General features: G+C 40.5%; 1 protein-coding gene across 2 annotated transcripts in view; it reads right to left on the bottom strand.

Moving 5' to 3' along the window:
- Positions 1 to 14,850, bottom strand: part of LOC110069110 (uncharacterized) — a 32,977-nt gene extending 18,127 nt beyond the window's left edge. The window contains exons 1-9 of one of the 2 annotated variants that reach the window (XM_089287771.1): positions 14,339 to 14,850; positions 11,766 to 11,827; positions 7,093 to 9,487; positions 6,029 to 6,234; positions 1,965 to 5,733; positions 1,432 to 1,540; positions 718 to 788; positions 249 to 311; positions 17 to 73 (exon numbers count right to left, since the gene is read on the bottom strand). In XM_089287771.1, the coding sequence (XP_089143897.1) occupies positions 17 to 73; positions 249 to 311; positions 718 to 788; positions 1,432 to 1,540; positions 1,965 to 5,733; positions 6,029 to 6,234; positions 7,093 to 9,487; positions 11,766 to 11,827; positions 14,339 to 14,407 (6,801 nt within the window). In that variant the 5' untranslated portion in view covers positions 14,408 to 14,850. The remainder of the gene's footprint in view (positions 1 to 16; positions 74 to 248; positions 312 to 717; positions 789 to 1,431; positions 1,541 to 1,964; positions 5,734 to 6,028; positions 6,235 to 7,092; positions 9,488 to 11,765; positions 11,828 to 14,338) is intronic. The other variant, XM_089287772.1, reaches the window with a different exon arrangement.
- Between the last annotated feature and the right edge of the window lie 3,509 nt (positions 14,851 to 18,359).

Below are 18,359 nucleotides of genomic sequence, written 5' to 3'. Positions count from 1 at the left end.
GTAAAGCTTTACAAACCTCGATACAGTTGACGGCTTGATGATGTCCTTGGTACACTTTAACGCATTGTCCTATCTAAAGTAAGAAAAACAAAACACAAAACCATCAAACTACCGATTTTGAGGGTTTTTTTACTGGCATCTTTCTCCTGATTTACCACACTTTTCAGCCAATCAAAACAGCAACAACCACACATGCAATTTATCATTATCTGAAATAGAAACCTTTTTAAGGATATGAATCTACTCGCCTGAATGTTGAATGACCTTGTGGTTTTATCAGCTGAACATGTAAACAGATGACCATTGTGCACCTGCAAGAGGAATAAACAATTATAATAACAAATAACGAATCTACCAACCCTAAAGAAATTTCAAATTCGGGTTTTTTTTCCGAGTTGATGCTATTTCTACATTTAAAATTACTTTCTTAGTTGCGATATAGTGGGTCTCCAACTTTAGTAGAACACTGCAGGCTGGTCGTTATAGACGTGCATAAATGTAACACTTAACGTACAATGCAGAAATATATATTTTTTTGATAAAAAGGTCCTCGTTTCTTCAGATAGTACCATTGCTGCCACATAAATGTCTTTGCCTTGAAACTCTTACAGGCTTCGAGGCAACGAAAACCGAAAGTGACGTTTGATATTTGCGTTTGACCGCGGTAAGCAAGTTTCAACCCTTAAAAAAAAACAAAAAACATTTTATTGCACACACCTTTAGACCACACACAGCTCCTGTATGACCACTGAACTTATTCGGCAATGGACCGCGGTGATGTCTGCCTTCTGAGACAATAACAACAAGCGAATCAGTATCGTTAGGAGCGGAATTCTGAAATTCTTTAGTACTAACTCGCTCTTTGTGTGGCGTGTGTTTCATGTGAACTATGTCATCTATTTTTAATGACTGACAGAAGCTCTGAAGTCTGAAAGTCTTAAAGTAGCTTCACAGCCGTCAATAGGAGAATCTTTGCTGGCATCACGCTAGACACGAATTAACTATAAACATTAAAAGCGCTTATGAAACTTAGTAACTGCTGAACGTTTTGGCTCTTTGCGTGTAATATTCAAGGAGAAATTGGCTTTCAAAAACTGCAAAATTTCTGGGTGACAAAATCGCTAATGAGCTCGCACATTCTTTGTGAAATTTTCAGCTTTTAAAGCCGCGTCGCACAAGACCGAAGTATTCAATGCATCGGGCTCAAATCCGTTGGGACAGTTAACCGTGCTGTGCCCTTTCAATATTCAGCACTAATGTTTTTGTAGCCCCATCAGAAACTGCATCGCTAGAGTTAAGGACACAAATATTGTAAACAAAGATTCTCGCATACGTGACAGAAACCTAGCAAACGATGGAAAAGGGAAGTTTTGTGGAACGTAAGAGAGCTGTAAATTACTGTTAGGTTCCTATATCGTGTGATGTGCCAACCTTTTGAATTCTGTATGTTCCTCTTCAGAGACTCCACTGTGGAAGAAGGAATTTGTAGATGGCTCGCTCGACGAGAGGTAGTATTGGATGTGTTTCCAGACTGGCCGTCCTACAAGAAACACAAATGTCTTTGTAGATTAGACAATTAAAAAATCTGCGTAGAATTTTGAAAGCTGGGAGGGACATTGCTTTTTAGGAGTTACAACATTTGACAAAACACTGTTCACGATTAAAAAACCTTGTAACATAGGGTACTTAAAAGTTGTAAATAGTGTCTGTCTTTGAGTTCGAGATCAAAAATATTTAATAATTTTCTGAAATATCCAGCCGATCGACTTGAAATACCTGCAACTAGGCAAATGAACTGTAAGAGTAAAGTATCTTATAAAAACAGAATAAAATACAATGGTCAGGGATCAAATTCGAATGTATTAAGCTGGAGTTCAACGCGCTAATAATTTCGTCACTAAGACTCCCTCCTGGTCAAAACAAAACTCTGTTACGCCTCACACAGTTTAACATGAAGTACTTACCACATCTCGTGTTGGAATCTCGTCTTCTGCACTGCTCTGTTCTTCAGTTCCAGATCCTCCTAGGTCAGTTGTGGTCGTGTGAGCCGCGGCACTAACAACTTGGTCCTTTTCGTTGGTTGATGTTTTCTCCTTGGAAGAGACACTAGACGATTTATTACACGAAGTATTGTTGATCTTACGTCTTTTAGAAGGAACCACTTCTGCTAGTTTGAACTTCTCTTTGTCTTTCCATTGGGATTTATCAACCCTGTTTCTTCGCGCCTCTTTGGAAGCTTTCTTACCGGAATGGAAAAGACTCGATTTTTTCAACTCTTTTGTTGTCTTTCTATTCGAAGTTTTATCGCGAACTGGAAATTTCACGGGTGAAGGTCCAGATTTTTCCAAAGTATTCTCGAGGCTTTCTGTACTAGATGAACTGCCACGTTTTTTCTTTTGATCCTCCTTTGACCCGAGCAAATCTACTCCAAGTTCTTGTTCCCTCCAACGTTTCATGTTTTCTCGTGTTGACTGTATTTTCTTTCTACTCGCCTCTATGGTCTTGGAAACATTCACATCCGAAAAGCTCTTTTTCCTACGGGGCACTTTTTCTAGCAAATTCACACTTTTCATTTTCTTCATGAAATCTTTCCTCGTTTCGTTACCTCTGCTTGAATCATTTTTCTTCTGCCCGGTCGGTCCTCCAAATGTCCCTGGAACACTAGCATGACAGCGCTCTGAGACCCCATCAAAAATGCTCGGGTCACTATCTTGATGCGCAGCAAGTTCTCTAGACGTCGTATTTTCGCTGATTGGCGCCCTGGAAGCCTGTACGACATTATTCGTCCCTCGATATAAGTCAACATCGTTGTATGATTCTCTTCTGTGCGATGATCGCTTGGATGCCACGTTAAGCTTTTCTTTCTCGCGAGGTTGGTAGTTGTGCAAAGGCTGGTCTCTTGAAACAAACTTTGTTGCAGTTCCAACAGAAACACGCGATTCCAACATTGGATTATCACTCGATCTACTCGCACTCAACGGCTCTTCAGTGGAAAAAATACCTCCATGGGACGTACCATCATCATCAAACTCAATAGCCATTTTATCTTCTTCTGTATCATCGGCGTAATAACCATCATTACTTCCCGCTGCTCGTGAAGTAACGTGATCGTTACGTCCCGTTACACGTGAAGCAACGTGATCGTTACGTCCCGTTGCACGTAAAGTAACGTCATCGTTACGTTCCGTTGCATGTGAAGTAATGTTATGCGAATGAGTTGGTGGAGAAGAAGAATTACTTTGAGTATCAACCTTCCTGTGGTCATATTCCAAGAAGTCGCCTTCCACAGGCCCACCTGAAACTGGAGCAGTTGTGTTATCATCAATGGTAGAAGTGCTGGATTCTCTTGTTACAGCCTCAAGCCTAGCTACCTGTTCTTGTCTGTCATAACAAGCGTTTTCGAGAATACTTAACCGCAAATTCCGCAGTTCTCCCATTTTGAGTGTGATTCTTTGTTCCTCGCTGCTCAGCGAGTCCAGCTCGGTACATAATTTCTGAATTTGTGCGCGGACAGATTTTAATCTAGATTGCACTTTGTGCAAATTCTGTAACTGATCTTGTTCGTCGCGCTCAATGGTCAACAACTGTTGTACATTTATTCCAGATCGGTATGTAACAATTGTGTCTCGTGCGCTTGAGTCGTCTTGCTTCAGTCTTTTTACGAGCGTTTCAGGGCCTAAACTTGACGTTTCCGATCCTTCAAAGGAACTTCCTCGCTTGCGTTTAATCACTGAAAAGGCCTCGGGAGTTTCTATGGCTACGTCCCGAGAGCCAAAATCGGTGCTAGTGGTATTCAAATCGATTAAACCTCGACTTTGGAGCACTGAAGGTCTAGCAGGTGATCGTGAGTTGTCAATAATCGTTCGCGTCCCCTCGGTCGGTCTCCCCTGGATAGACGGGGGCACTGACAATCCTTGAAGGTAAGACGTCGAGCTTAAATCGATAAGGCCGCGACTTTGAAGTTCGTTTGAGTTGTCTTGGACGGGCTTAAACGTGGAAGGTACACTTGTAGGGGCTACATTATTCGACCTCGCGACCAAGCCCTCGTAAGTACGCTCAGACGCACTCAGACCTGTCTGATTATGTCCTTCGCTTGTCTGCCTCAACGGTCGGCTGAGAAATCGGTTTGTATCATAAATATTTCCTCGTTCTAGAAGAACTGATCGAGGTGTGTCTACACCGTGCAAATTCTCTTTCCTTACCATAGGCGAGTCTAAGCTAACACTCCGCTGTCCTCTATTCCGGAGTCGTGCTGGTAAGGGAGACAGCTTCTTTCCCTGTTCATTCGGAACCTCATTCCTGGTATGGTCTGTGATGAGCGGCTGGGACCTGCGACCTTCAGGAAGCTCAGCTGACTGACCGCTGGTAACACTGGGAACTTTCCTACCACTGTACCGCTCCGCCAGTGCTTTACGCACAGCTGGAGGGAGGTTGAACCTGGAAAGATCAAGAGAGAGGTTGGGTAGGGAGACCGTAGAAGCCGGGGATTGCTCACCTGCCATGGGTGATGTAGACACTCTGCGGCTTTGAGGTGACGATGGCGCATAGTTTCGAGGCGAAGCTGCAATTGATGAATGGGTGGAAAACTCGGAGGGAGATTTGGTTATTTCTCTTGTTGGTTTTTTTGGTGAAGGGACGCTGCTGTGGAAAGGCGTGACCACAGAATGTGGCACGCCCAGAAGCTTGGTACTGAAGTTTAAGTCTATCATTTCTGTTTTTATATTTGGTGTTGGCGACGCACTTGAACTCTCTGGACGAGGACGTGTTGTTAATGAACGCTTCTGAGAACCATCATCTTTTAAATGCGGTATACCGGAACTAGCTGTAGCAGGTTGGCCGACAAATCTTTCCAAGTTTGCCGAGTGCGCATCTTTAAGGTCGGTATCCAGAGGAGTTCGAGATCTTCCAGGTTGAGAAACTGTTTCGTTCAGATCAATACTTGGGGCATTATCACTCGCTACAGATGAGCCACTCAGATGTCTTGCCCTTGGACGAAAAGGTACCGTTGCACCGAGGTCAATGTTTGGCCCTCTATCCACTGACGAGCCCTGATGATTCCAAGATCTTCCTTGTTGTAGCACATTTTTGCTTAGGTCAAATTTGGGACCACTTGCCTTGTCTGCAGATGACTCATGAAGCGCCAACAGCTCTTCAAGGTTTGGTACAGTACCGCTCAAATCAATACCTTGATCGATCTTGTTACTGCCAAGTGTTGCACCATGAGGCTCTGACGTCCGTCCTAGGTTTGGTACCGTGTTGCTTAACTCAATTCTGGGCTCACTGTTGACATCCTTCGAAGGACCACTCAGGAGCAAGCTCCTTGTGGCACCTCTCACTGTGGTACTGAGATCGATGCTTCTGTGAGGACCCCCGGCAGCTCCCAGTGCTTTGTAGGACACCGTAGAGCTAAGATCGATTTCCTCATTCTCCCTACCATTTTCCGTCTGTCCTTCCAGTTGACGATCGTTTTTGTTGTAAGACAAAAGGCTTTGATCGGTGTTGACACCACTAATGGCGTCCACTCTCCCATCCACCCTAAAACGTTTGGGAGGATCGAAAGGTGGGGTGGTCGGTTTGAAGATTTGTGAAATCCCAGGTCGACCAATACCCCTGGGGGATTTACTAGACTCGCGGGGGTCAGCCCTTGCGAGCTGGCTTCCTTCCGAGACAAGGCTTTGTTCGTGGGCATTGGTCTCCTCGCTATTAAACACACGCTGATGATATGAACAGTACCTGTGGAGAAAAGATGATGCTCATGTTTTAATAGCTCACTTACAGTGCAATGTCACGGGTTTCACGGGACAGGCACCGGGCAAATTGACCAGCTGTGAGGATGATTTTGCCTGCCTGTTTTGGACATCTGGGGAAAGTTTTCGTAATAAAGACATTCAATTCAAAAAGTTTTGCCCGCCCAGAATTCCTTCAATGTAAAGGTTGTTTTGGACGTGGCTAAAATAACTCAAAATTCCGTGACTGAGCTCCTTTAAAACGACTTGCTTCAAAAATTGCAAAACACATTGTCACGTACTTGTTCCATGTCACAGCACCACACTGCACACCATCAATATGAACAAAACTGCACTGCGGCCGAGACAACGACAACTGGGAGACAACTGGAACATGTCTTGGGGAGGAGGACTTGTTTGACCCGCACGTCAGGCTGTGCCCTGTAGATAATATACTGCTGCTGGAAACAGGACGGTTTGTCTGACTCTCCGCTGACACTTGATTTGACTGAAGCAAAAAAGTTGAGGGTTAGAATATCAACACTTTAAAGCAAATTTCAGTTAAATGAATATGCATCAGAACGAAGAGATAGCAAGAATTACCGAAATAATAACTGAAACAAATATTGTGTCATGCCATACCATACCCCCAATAACAACAACTACAACAACAATCTCCCTCCTTCTTACAAAATTGATTAAAACTAATTAAGAGTTATAATTAATAACAAGGGTACTGGCAACCTGAAATAACCAGCGGGTTAAAAATGCCATACATCTTTATGCATAACCAGCAGAAACCCCATTGTAAGCCTCCCTGTCCTCAAACACTGCCTTTCCCACAGATATTTGTCCTTGTCACTTGTAGTAAATCTCATCTCTTAAACGTTGAGCTTACAGTACAACTGCTGATAATGGGTTCTAACTAATTAAATTCACCACCATTGACCAACACATTCCAGAAGGATTTTTGATTTATTTTAACCTTCCCTAGGAAACCTCGGGATACCTCCCACAAACCTGCATTATAAGTGAGGGCTCTTACAAACCTGCATTATAAGTGAGGGCTGACTGATAAACAGGTTGTTAAAGTTTATCTGAACATACGTAATGGGACATGAGGAACTGATTGAAACATATCTGAACATGAAAATAAAGAGCAATCATGGTTTGTTTTTTCTTCTCTTTTTTAAGAGGTACACAGCGGGTTATCTCAAGCAGGCCTGGGTAGCAATCACAGATGAGGGTTTGGTTGAAATTGCCTGCTTACTGAGTTACAAAGCCAAATCATAAGGAGAGTTCTGAGCTTGGGCATGAGTAAGTCAATTTATCAGCTTAAGCAAATTAACTACATGTACCACTTTACCTCCTCATCTTTTGGTTCTTTCTTTATCCCAAGCAAGGCTCTGAGTTCTTCCTCTCTCTTTCCCCATGGTAGTGAACCCACAAACGCACTTGCAGCTGAAGAGCTTGTTAAATCATTTTGTTTACTTTCACCTGAGATGTTGGCAGCCTGGTTATCAGCTCTTTTCTCTTTTCCATTCGTTGCTGACGAGGAACTGGTGTCTCTGCTGAACGAGGACGCCGAGGAGGCCTGATCATTTTTTCCCCCTGTTGATGGCAAAGAAACTTCCCCCATTTTCGGCAATGGCATATCCTTACTTTTGTCACTAAGTATTGGCAATGTGTTCACTCCCTCCTGAGAAAGCATGTTTTTAACATCAAGGGACACAACTAAAGTTTCTTTTTCTGGAAACGGTAAAATGAGTTCACCTTCCCTCTTTGATGAGACTGCTGTTAATTTAACTTTATCCTTCAGAGAGCTCAAGGAATCTCTTTGTATGGTTGAATCTTTTCCAGGGTCTTTCTTCTCCATAGCTGTTATCAGAGAACTTCCACCAAGGGTTGGCACTGAATCCCCTGTGGCTAATGAAGAAGAAACCCCTCTGGCTAATGAAGACACACTATTTTTAGACAATGATGATGAGTTATTCTTGACTGTCGGAGAGGACTCACCCTGGACTGTTGAAGAGGAATTACTTTTAGCTGTTGATACGAAATCCCCTTTGATGGATGAAGAGATATCTCCCTTGGCTGATGACGAGGAATCCCCTTTATTTGATAACGAGGACACTTCTTTGGTTGATGATGAGGACTCCTCTTTTGCCAATGAAGTGGAATTTTCTTTGGTGGATGAAGGTGGGGTTGATGAAGAAGAATCTCTTTTAGACGTTGATGTGGAATCCCTTTTACTGGGTGAAGCGGAATTCCTTTTCGTCCATGAAGGTGGGGTTCCTTTGGATGGAGAGGGAGGTTCTCCTTTAGTTGGTGAAGAGAAATCCTTTTTAGATGCTGAAGTGGAACCCTTTTTCCCTGGTGGAGAGGGGACTCCTTTGACTGATGAAAGGGAATTTCTTTTAGCAGATGAACGTAGGCTGCTTTTAGATGTTGAAGAGGTATTCTCTTTGGGATCTGCCATGTGTTTGATGCTTGATGCTGTACCTTCACTTAATGAGTTACTGGGCTGCATATGTGATTTATCTCCTGCGCTTTTACTTTTTTCATCAGCAACAACAGATCGATGTGAGGCTGATGCAGATGCAGATTCAGTTCCACTTTTTCCTTTATCTATCACTGCAGTCTCCTGCCGTTTCTTTCTTTCCAGCTCATTGCCCTTTGTACCAGCATCCCCACTGTTAGAGTCATCTTTCTTCTTTTCTTCAGATCGCGTTAGTTTTCGTGGCTTACTCTTCCTACCACTTTTCCCACTTGGACTCTCTGAAGAAGGACCATTTTTTGGCAGTGATTTGTCTTTGGCATCTCTCTTTGTTGTTTCCAGTGATGTTCTTCTTCCTTCGTCCTCCCTACTGGGGGGAGTACGTCTCTGGCTACTGCTGCCACGACCTTCAGGCCTGCTTCCTCCAGAATATGTTCCAACTACATTTTTCATCTTTTGTTGACCATTATTATTATGGCTTGGATGTGATGAGTTACTGTTACGTCTAGTGATTCTATCTCTAAGATCAGGTTGATGATCATCATATCTTGGCTGAAACCCTGAATCACCTTCAAAAGAATCTCTTTGTCTGGGACCTGGAGCATAGCCAGGTGAAAACTGATCATTAGGGTACAGTCTGGGAGAGTCCCTTGATGAGTAATACCTGTCATCATCTCTGTTTCGATAGTACCTTGGATCATCCATTCCTTCCAATACCGGATTGTACCAAGGACCATCTCTAAATTCTCTACATGTCTCCCTACGTCCACCATCCCACATTAGACCACCGTCACTTGGATAACCTCTTTCATCTCTCCATCTCTCATTTTGCCATGGTTGATTCGGCGGCAGGCCCTTTCTCATTTCAAGCTGCTCTGGGTAGTGATATCCAACTGGAGGCAGATCCTCTAGAAGGCTAGGTATGTTTCTTGATGAAACCCTGCCACGCCTACTCCCCCAGCGATTGTCACCCATAGTTGATTCCCCACTTTGAACACTGGTAGAATCTTGAAAATCTCTCACACCTGATAGATCCTCTGTCGCCAAATCAGTGGGTGGCTTATCTTTGTCTTTGTTACAAGGGCTCTGTATTTCTTTCTCGTCAGGGCTGTGCAGCTCTCGTTTCTCTGGACTCCACTCTTGTTGTTGGTCTTTTCGCCAGTTATGAAGCTTTTCCTGGTGATTTTCACCATGCAGGTGACTTGTGAATTCTAAAAGTCCAATGAACTGCTCTTTGCATAGACTACAAGGATGTGCACAATCTCTAACAGGAAAGAGGAAACACTACATTAATTGAGAAAGCATTTACTTTATCAGAATGAGCTGATAAGAAATGAATTAAGGATGACTATACAGACAGATAAAGTTCTATATTAATACTAATCTTAATATTTACATTACAATGAAGCAACAAGTTCAGTCACTGCACAGTACACCCACAAACAAATGAAACAGAAGTAAGAAAATATGTCTGTTTTGATACATATACATTTGTGTATCATTTAGTTTGTATTGTATCCACATTCAGAACTGGAACATCCACCAAGGGTCACACAAACACATACTGGGATCAGGGACAGCGGAGCCTCTTTTCAAGTGGGGGGAGGGGGGCTTGAAAACCAGCACTGGAGGCGCGACTTTGGAGAGGGGTCTGGGGGCATCATCCCCCAGAAAATATTTAAATCTAGAGGCTCAGAAATGGTATTTATAACATTCTCCATGATGGTGTATTTCTTTTAAAAAATCAACCTGGATTAAAGTATAAAATGACGGTTACTTTTAGTGCTTTTCCAGCAATATTTTTGGAGTTTTTGTAAACTTGATTCATATTTCTCAGCTCCCAATGACACATCACAACCTTAGTACACTAACCTGTACTTTTACACAAGTTCCACATGCGTGGGAAGGAAGTGCATGGTGCAGAAATGTTAAAAAATGTGGAAACATGAAAAGTTTCCACCAGGTTTGGTACGAGGTTGTAGCTTTGTAAATTCTCGTCACTAAATAAAGCGAGTACCATTCAAACGCTACGTAGTTTCATCTGACTAGTGAATCCTTCTATAAATGTATTTTACTTCCTTTTTCAAATAACTAGAGAGCACAAACTGAATTAACGTTAACAGAAGTAGTTTACTACTCAGTCAATTTAATGTTATGAGATACAATCAATTACTTAGAAGTGACTCTGGAATGACAACAACTGTCAATAACAGCAGCTAAATTTCATAAAAACTCTAAAATGGCATTTTACGAAGTCCATCATCTTGCAAGCGTTGCTCCATATTTCAATATTAGGAGTCAGCAGTCCAATGTAGCAACAGCACTCACTTGCATATATATCTCAACACAATAGTTAATGGAAATCGGCCACTGTGAATTTCCCAAAATTTTATCTTGCGATTGTCACTGAGCAATACAAAAGCATTGGCAACCGATGCCAGGCAAATACCATCCAGTCTTGTCTTGTGTGTGTTTAGGATGGACAAATGAATAAAATGTGCTTGGTGCATTTGAGAGCAAAGCCAGGTTTTAACTCAACTAGCAGCTGAAAACGAACACTTTCGTGTTGAATTAGTGGCAGCGGGGATGGGTACTAGCTCACAGACTCTTGCTACTTGGTTAATTAAATCTCTTTCGTGAACATTCAAAGATTTCACTTCATTTAAGATGTTTTCAAAGCACTCTACCTCGAATGTACTTAGCTGAAAACCCAATGTTGTTGGACATACATGTACATCACCACTGAAATGTGTTAATAAGTCATTCATTTCCTTTGCAACATCTTCCCCTTTTGTTGCCTTGATAAGGAAATTTCCAAATTCTGGTAAACAAGAAATGCTGGCTGGTTGAAATGCAACCTACTGTTTCAAAGTATAGTCCTCAGTAGTAGATTGTAGTAGTCACAAGCTGTGGTCGGATATTCTGGCTCACTAGTGCCTACTTCATAACATGATGGGGCATGTCGTTTTCTTGGGTGCATTGGCTCAGAAACTGAGGGATGCTCTTTCACTTTTGCAAGGATGACAACGTAAAATGAATTAAATGATTCATCATTTCTAAACCTGTTGACGGTTAGACGAGCAAGGTTCTGCCTTGCGGTAACTGAAATATGCTTGGATTGCAGAGACTTCGAAAGATTATCAGTGGGCGCAAGAAGACATTGGTTTAAATGAAGACCAAAGAAACTCATTTTGGGGGATAATCTGTAGTGAACCAGACTTTTTTTTTTTTTTCATTTTCTTTTCCTGCTTCCTTATTTTTTCATACGTACCTCATACTAAAACAAAATAAAATGTCATTGTCGTAAAAAAGTGGAAGGGAGGCTAAAGCCCGCCCAAGCCGCTGGCTCCACTGTCCCTGGGTATGTATACAAGTTAAAACTCTACATTAACATTATGCTATTAAAACCTTCTATTTGAATGATCACACACTTGGGTTTATTCCAGACATAGACGCTATATAACTACCTCAGTTTTAATGACTCTGGAAAACACAGCCTAAAAAGGTGGGATTAGCGTTAAAATAATAGTCAAATTACATACCTTCCTTGCTTCCTGTTCAGGTTTGTGTTGTGTAGAATAGACCATGTGTGCTCTTCCAACTCCTGCAGAAAAATAACAGCAGCAGTTCACAAGTGAACCTTTCATATACTGATCCAGATTGGCCTTCAATTTCCCCTTACAAAGTCAAAACATTGTCAAGAACACAGGTATTGAGAATAAAGAAAATCATCACAAACAAGTAGAAACAAATAAATGTACCAACTTAACAAATTTTCAATCCAACCTCACTCACGTGTAAGTCGCAATAAAAGAAATGCAAAGCAATTGGCGAAAGAAAGCAAATTGGTTATTAAATGTAGGATGGCATCAACTTTCATTAACTTAAAATATTATTGTTGTACAAATTAAAGAACAGTTCATTTGGTCCAGGAGGAAGCTGATCTCTGTGTTCTTAATACAATAGTATGCTACATTTCATTTTAATCAAAATGAGCACAAGACAAATGATTTCTAAATTTATGTATAAGTCATACTTAAAAAAAGCAAAAGCTAATGATAAAAACTAACGTTTCAGTGTCTTCATGATGCCATTGTCAAGGTAATGAAAAATAACGAATACAAATTCTGCACATTAATTTTTATGAATGAAGGAGTGCACAGAATAAGGCCCCAAGTGACTGTTGATGCAACATTAAACTGTCCTTGTGTTTCACAAAGGAATATAAGGCAATCTGGAAGGAGAATCTAGGAATTTACCTCAAGTCACTTGGGGCATTTTTCCAGGCACCCCTTCAAATTATAAATTAACTCACAGAATTTGTATTCCTTATGTTTCTATGAATTTGGCTGGCAGTTTTTTTTCCACTATCACTTGTCAGGTAAAATGATATATATAATAATTTAGTGCTATTGATCACTGTCTAAAACTTGCATTGTGTTCGATGAATGACAACTATGTAGTAATATTGCCAAGATCACTGTGAATTTTTGGGAATCTTAAACAAAATTCAGAAATTGTTTGACAAATGTGTTGCAAAACCTACTGTAATTTACAAGCACATTTGCAGATCAAGAGGTACATTCTTATTATTCAGTGATTCCCAAAAGTGGACAGTACTAATTAACAATTAGATTATGAGCTTGAGATTTCTATGACATGATGACATGATAGTTGATGAGGCCTTTGGCCTCATCATCTATCACCTCATAGAAATCGAGAGTGAATAATCTAATTGTTTTAGTAGAATTCTTACTAAAATTTACTTCAAATAACGGTTTCCAATTATTTTTTAACATATTATTAAACTTTGCATCTGAAAAAGATCGCTCGGATTGAATTGTCATTTAAAATTGAAGTTGTGTGCACGCGCATCAGTTTTATCAATAATTTGAACTTTTTTAAAAGTCGAGACATCGTAAATGTCCTTCCTTTAGACTTCTCAGGAATCTAATTATCCGTTTGCATCAAAATTGTCCTCCAAAACTTTGGAAAATCGACAAAATGTCACCATTTCGTAGAAGATCTCCAGCCACTGCACACTAATGGCTGATAGTGCTCAATGGTTCAGCCAATCAGATTACAGCATTTGCATTAGTATACTAGTACAATTCTATTAATGAACAATTAGATTATGAGCTTGGGATTTCTATGAGGTGATAGTTGATGAGGCCAAAGGCCAAATCAACTATCGCCTCATAGAAATCAAGAGCGAATAATCTAATTGTTTTAGTAGAATTCTAACTGAAATTAACGCAAATAACGTTTCCAATTATTTTTCAACGCTTTATTGAACTTAACGCTTTAACAAAATCGCACGTATTGAATCGTCCTTGGTAAATTTGCAGTTGTTTACGTGCATGCACCCATTTTTTTCAATAATTTCAAGTTTTTAAAGTCAAGAATCCTTATATTTTAGTCTTCTCAAGAATTCAATTATCCATTTACATCTACACTTTCTTCCAAAACTTCATAATAACGATAAAAACATCGCATTTTGTGGACAACTGACAGCCACTGCACTCTAATGGCTGATAGTATACAAGTGGCTCAGCCAATCAGATTGCAGCATTAGCATTAGTACACTAGTAGAATTCTACTAATTAAGCTTATGTCCGCAATCTGGGTTGTGTAGAGAAGACAGATAAAGTACCACCTGATAAACTTCAAACTTTTTAATCCTGTCATATCATTCATTTAAAATTGTTATTCAGTGGACATCTGACTAACCCTGTTACACTGATGTGTTCATAATTTGTGGAAGATAGTAATAATGTGTCATTCGAATTGATTGGTCAGTTCCTTGCTGAAACTCATGAACTTACAAAAACGTACAACTTCTCGACAGATGCTTTCATGATTCCCTTACGAAATACCCCTGGAGTGTTGATAAACTTACAAGACATAACTAACAATTAATCCAGACGAAACAGTATCGCGCCTTAGTTATCCACTTGTAAATAAAGATCCTGTCTACTGGATTAAAGCTTCCAAATTCTGCATTACAGGGTTACAGAGCCATCAAAACAAGTCGAAATTTCAATAAATCGATGCACGGAAAAACAAAGCGAAACGAACACAACTCGTCTATTGAACAAGTAAACCTTGCACTTACTCCATGTGTGGTAAAATCCAGACTACACAGTTCACAGAAGCAGTCGCCGCTATCCGTACTGTTGTCCATGTTTAAAGCTTATAGTTCCAAGTTTGATTTGAAAACGTGATACACCGCCATGCAATTCCAACGTTTCACGTCATGGCCTTCTTGCTACGCTTTGTACAAGGCTTCGCGTTACATGACATGTCAACGGGAATTTCCATAACAATTTAGTCACCAAACAATCGTGCTTTTCAATATTGCAACCGCCGTGTTCAGGACTCGATTGAGCAGTGCTGTTACGTGGGAGCAAAATGCGTGGTGTGACAGAAACGGCTGTGTGAGCCGGAAGCGGAGATATCTTTGCCAGGGGTGGAGGAAATACGCAGGAATTCCTTTACGCCATGATAAAAACTCGTCCGCTGTTAAAAAGCCTTGTAAACCTCCACACTAAGCAATACAGAGTTACATTTTTCCACCATTTCCAACATAAATTTGATTACTCGGCGGTCGAGGAATTCTTGACTACTAGCCTCGTTTTCGATTACTAATTGGTTACCAGTCACCGGAAGTACACTTTGATGCTCTCTGTAGTTTGGTCGCCACTTTTGGTCACGTTTCCAGGGTTTTAATGGGAAGGGCGTTCCGGAAACGGAACTGCCTGAAGGAAACATGCCTTTCCGGAACAATGAAACGGTCATTAAGAATATTTGAGAATGATTTTATTGTAGTAAGAACTGGATCAATATAAGTTCTCAGCTTAAGATTCTCGACTCGCACAAAGAGTGCGTTACTTACAACCCAGACGAGAAAGACGAAGTGAACCAGAAGCGGACAACCCCCGCTCTTGCCTTTGTTTTTTGTTTTGTTTTGTTTTGTTTTGTTTTTCTTTCTTTCTTTTCTTCCAAAAAAAGTAAATAAATACCACGATGCACTCCATGATGGGCTCGATTTCCACGGGTCCATTGCCCCAACCCCTTGGGAGAGTTATTGCTATGATGAGGGAGATAGTTGAAACTTAGATTAAAAACAAAACAGCTAGCAAAATTGAGCCTACTCGCACTCATCCCTCTCTGTTTTTACCTTTTTGACACGATAAAGGCTTCACTAACTCGCAACCGCAGTTAATTTTTCTTTATTGACTTCAAGTTGAAAAACTGCCAAGAGTTTCCATCCACCCTTCCTTTTTTGGGCATTGCCATGAAACCAAAAATAAATTAACGTATCAGTACAGAGAGAATTAAAAAAGAGATGACGGAAGGTCCTACCGGAATAAGGGTTAAGATGATTCCCGCAGAACATTCGAGTAATAACGGCAAAAATCAAGTTACCAAAACAACCTCATGACATGGTAATATTTTGAATACAGCTAAAAAGAACTTGATCGAGACTTCAGCTCTCAAGCTGACCCCGCGAGAGAAAATTGAACTTGAAGTTATCCATATTTCAATTGAAACAGACGTTTCGCTTTAGTTAAAACTCAACATCACACGCTTTAAGCATTCTTACGAGGTTTGACATTAACTGTCTCGAGAATGCTTGGGAATTTAATGGCGGGGTCAATTAGAGAAATAAACTAAAGTGAGTTGTTTCAAATATAGTATTCCAAAAGTTACCGTGCTATGAGTAGATTTTTAGTAAATAAGTTGTGCACTTGTTGCTCGAGCTTTGAGCGGAATCCGTCTTAAAATTCGTCAACACTGAAACAGGAGGTGAAAATTACAGAAATGATGGCTTAAATAAACGTCTCCGTGTGGCCGGAAAGCTAATGACAAGTGTCTTTCAATTTCAGATTTAAAATAATTTGGTCTACTTTGTATAAAAACATGGTCTCTTCCTTGTTTGGTTTGTGTGTGCATGACAGCACTATTGTTTTTCTCATTTGTACGTATGATTTTCAAACTGCGTAATTATGGCAGGAAACCTAATTCTATTGCCCTTCTAATCTGTCCAAAGTCTCAACTAAAACCCTCAACACACAGTCTCGGAAAAGAACAGGAAACGAGAGAGAATCTTCTGCTAACAGATCACGTCTGAAATGTACGTACAATGTAATAAGGCAGCGTCCAGACTACACAGGAAGAATTCGAAAACGCAGCTTTATTTCTACGGTTAGGCCTACCGTCCACACTAATCCATTACGAAAACGGAGCTTTTCGAAAAGGCTCTTCAAACTGGAGGAATTTGAACGCTTTGCGTTTTCGTGTGGACGGAAAACATTTTGAGGACGGAGCTTTTCGAAAACGATGGCGTCACGATAAACATGTGATTTCCCTGACGGTGTTTTCCTCAAACACAAATCCAACATGACCGGTAACTGTTGCGTTTTCAAATTCCTCCGGTGTAGTGTGGAAGGAAAACATTTGCTGCGTTTTCAGAGAGAAACCTTTGTTTTCAAATTCCTCCGACGTAGTATGATCGGAGCCTAAGACTAATATGAACAAGGCGAAAAGTTCCCTTCCTTAAAATACTCTTCTACATATAGCGGCATCTTTCCAGACATTAGTTCTGCTTCCACTGCTGCGTGACTCATAACAGGTTAGCCATAAAATTTGTTGATGCTATACATGCAACAAAACTTTTTGCAAGCGGTTCGACTGCTAACTTGGTATCGGATTTTGAAAAAACGGACAATTTCTTACCTTATATATACATGCATTAGCTCGCCTTCCTGTGTGGGTTAACTAGAGCAGCGAACTCAATTGCGACATAGTTTCTTGACCCAGTAAAGTAACACATATCATATAATCAGATTATCGCCGCGTTATCTTACAGTAAAATAATTTATTCTGAAAACCAAGTATACATTATGAGGTGTAAAAACTGGCCATATCGTTTAGCTTGTTTTGAGACTGAAGTGACAGTGGAAATGATTTTAATCATGATTTTTCGGTCAACATAAGCTTTAATGTGTGTCAATGGTGAGTCCAAGTGTCTCCATTGGTTTCAACAAAAAAACGCAAAATCCATAAGAGGATATGGCTTAAAGGGTTTTTAAAAACTGATCCCGAGAATCGGTCAGAATTTAACTGACGTCAACTGGTCGTCAACTGATCTGCAACCTCTTCAAACTGGATTTTCAATTAAATGATGACTAAGTAATCGCTAAATATTAAACTGATAACGGAGATTACAGCACAGCGGCGGAAATCGAGTCCCTCATCTGTGTGACTAAACCGGAAATCTCAAAGAAGAAAGGAGAAATGAAAAAGCTCATGGTCACTAGTGCTTTGTTAAGCTATAACTTCAGCACTGAATAACGAACATTTGAATCAATCATTCAAAACTACGCTTTTGATCTGGGAAACCAGCTCTAAATAGCCAGAATAGCAGCAAAACTGAGTAGCCGCCATGTTTTTAACAGTATAGAGAAAGCCCGGGACGAGTTTGGTTGGTAAGTACCAGCAAAGGTTCAAGCAAGATTTTAGCACGAGAGAGCGGCGGAAATCGAACCTAATTTTAGTTCTGCTTCAGGATCAACCCAATTTCAGTTACGAGATTGATAAACTGGACGCAAACAAATAAAAGAGGAATCAGTACATTGGTAGTCCATAGTCAGAAAACAAAAATATATATATAACTGCAATTGTACCTTTGTCAATCGTCGCTGGTCATCTTTTGTGTTGCTTTGGCGCTACCAGCCTCCAGGAACGACCAAAAATATCAGTTCATTGGTTAACGTGATGTAATAATTGTACTGCCTTATGCTTCATGATGTTTAGAAACGAAGAATTAAACCACTGGAGAATCTATAACGAAAGCGAGAAGATAATATTGTATCCGTCTTCAGAAGGTACCTTTCAGTGATAAAGAACGAAATTAAAATTGCAAATACTTACATTTTTTGCCGACTACGACAGGTGTGTTTGTGAGCCAACAAAAGAAGTGTGAGATTTGGTGAATGGCTTTGTAGTTCAGGTTCAGTGGAATTAAAAAAAAATACTAGCTCGATACACTCAATCTTATTTTGGGGTAAATAGAAGTTTTTACAATACATGACTTCCTAACCTAGTCATGGCGTATCTTTTCATCGTCGATT

This window comes from Orbicella faveolata, unplaced genomic scaffold (genome assembly GCF_042242905.1).
Source record: "Orbicella faveolata isolate gen_17 unplaced genomic scaffold, um_ofav_v1 contig_15, whole genome shotgun sequence".
NCBI classification, from domain to species: Eukaryota; Metazoa; Cnidaria; class Anthozoa; order Scleractinia; family Merulinidae; genus Orbicella; species Orbicella faveolata.
The sequence above is the reverse complement of the archived record's forward strand: the minus strand, read 5'-3'. Positions and strand labels throughout refer to the sequence as shown.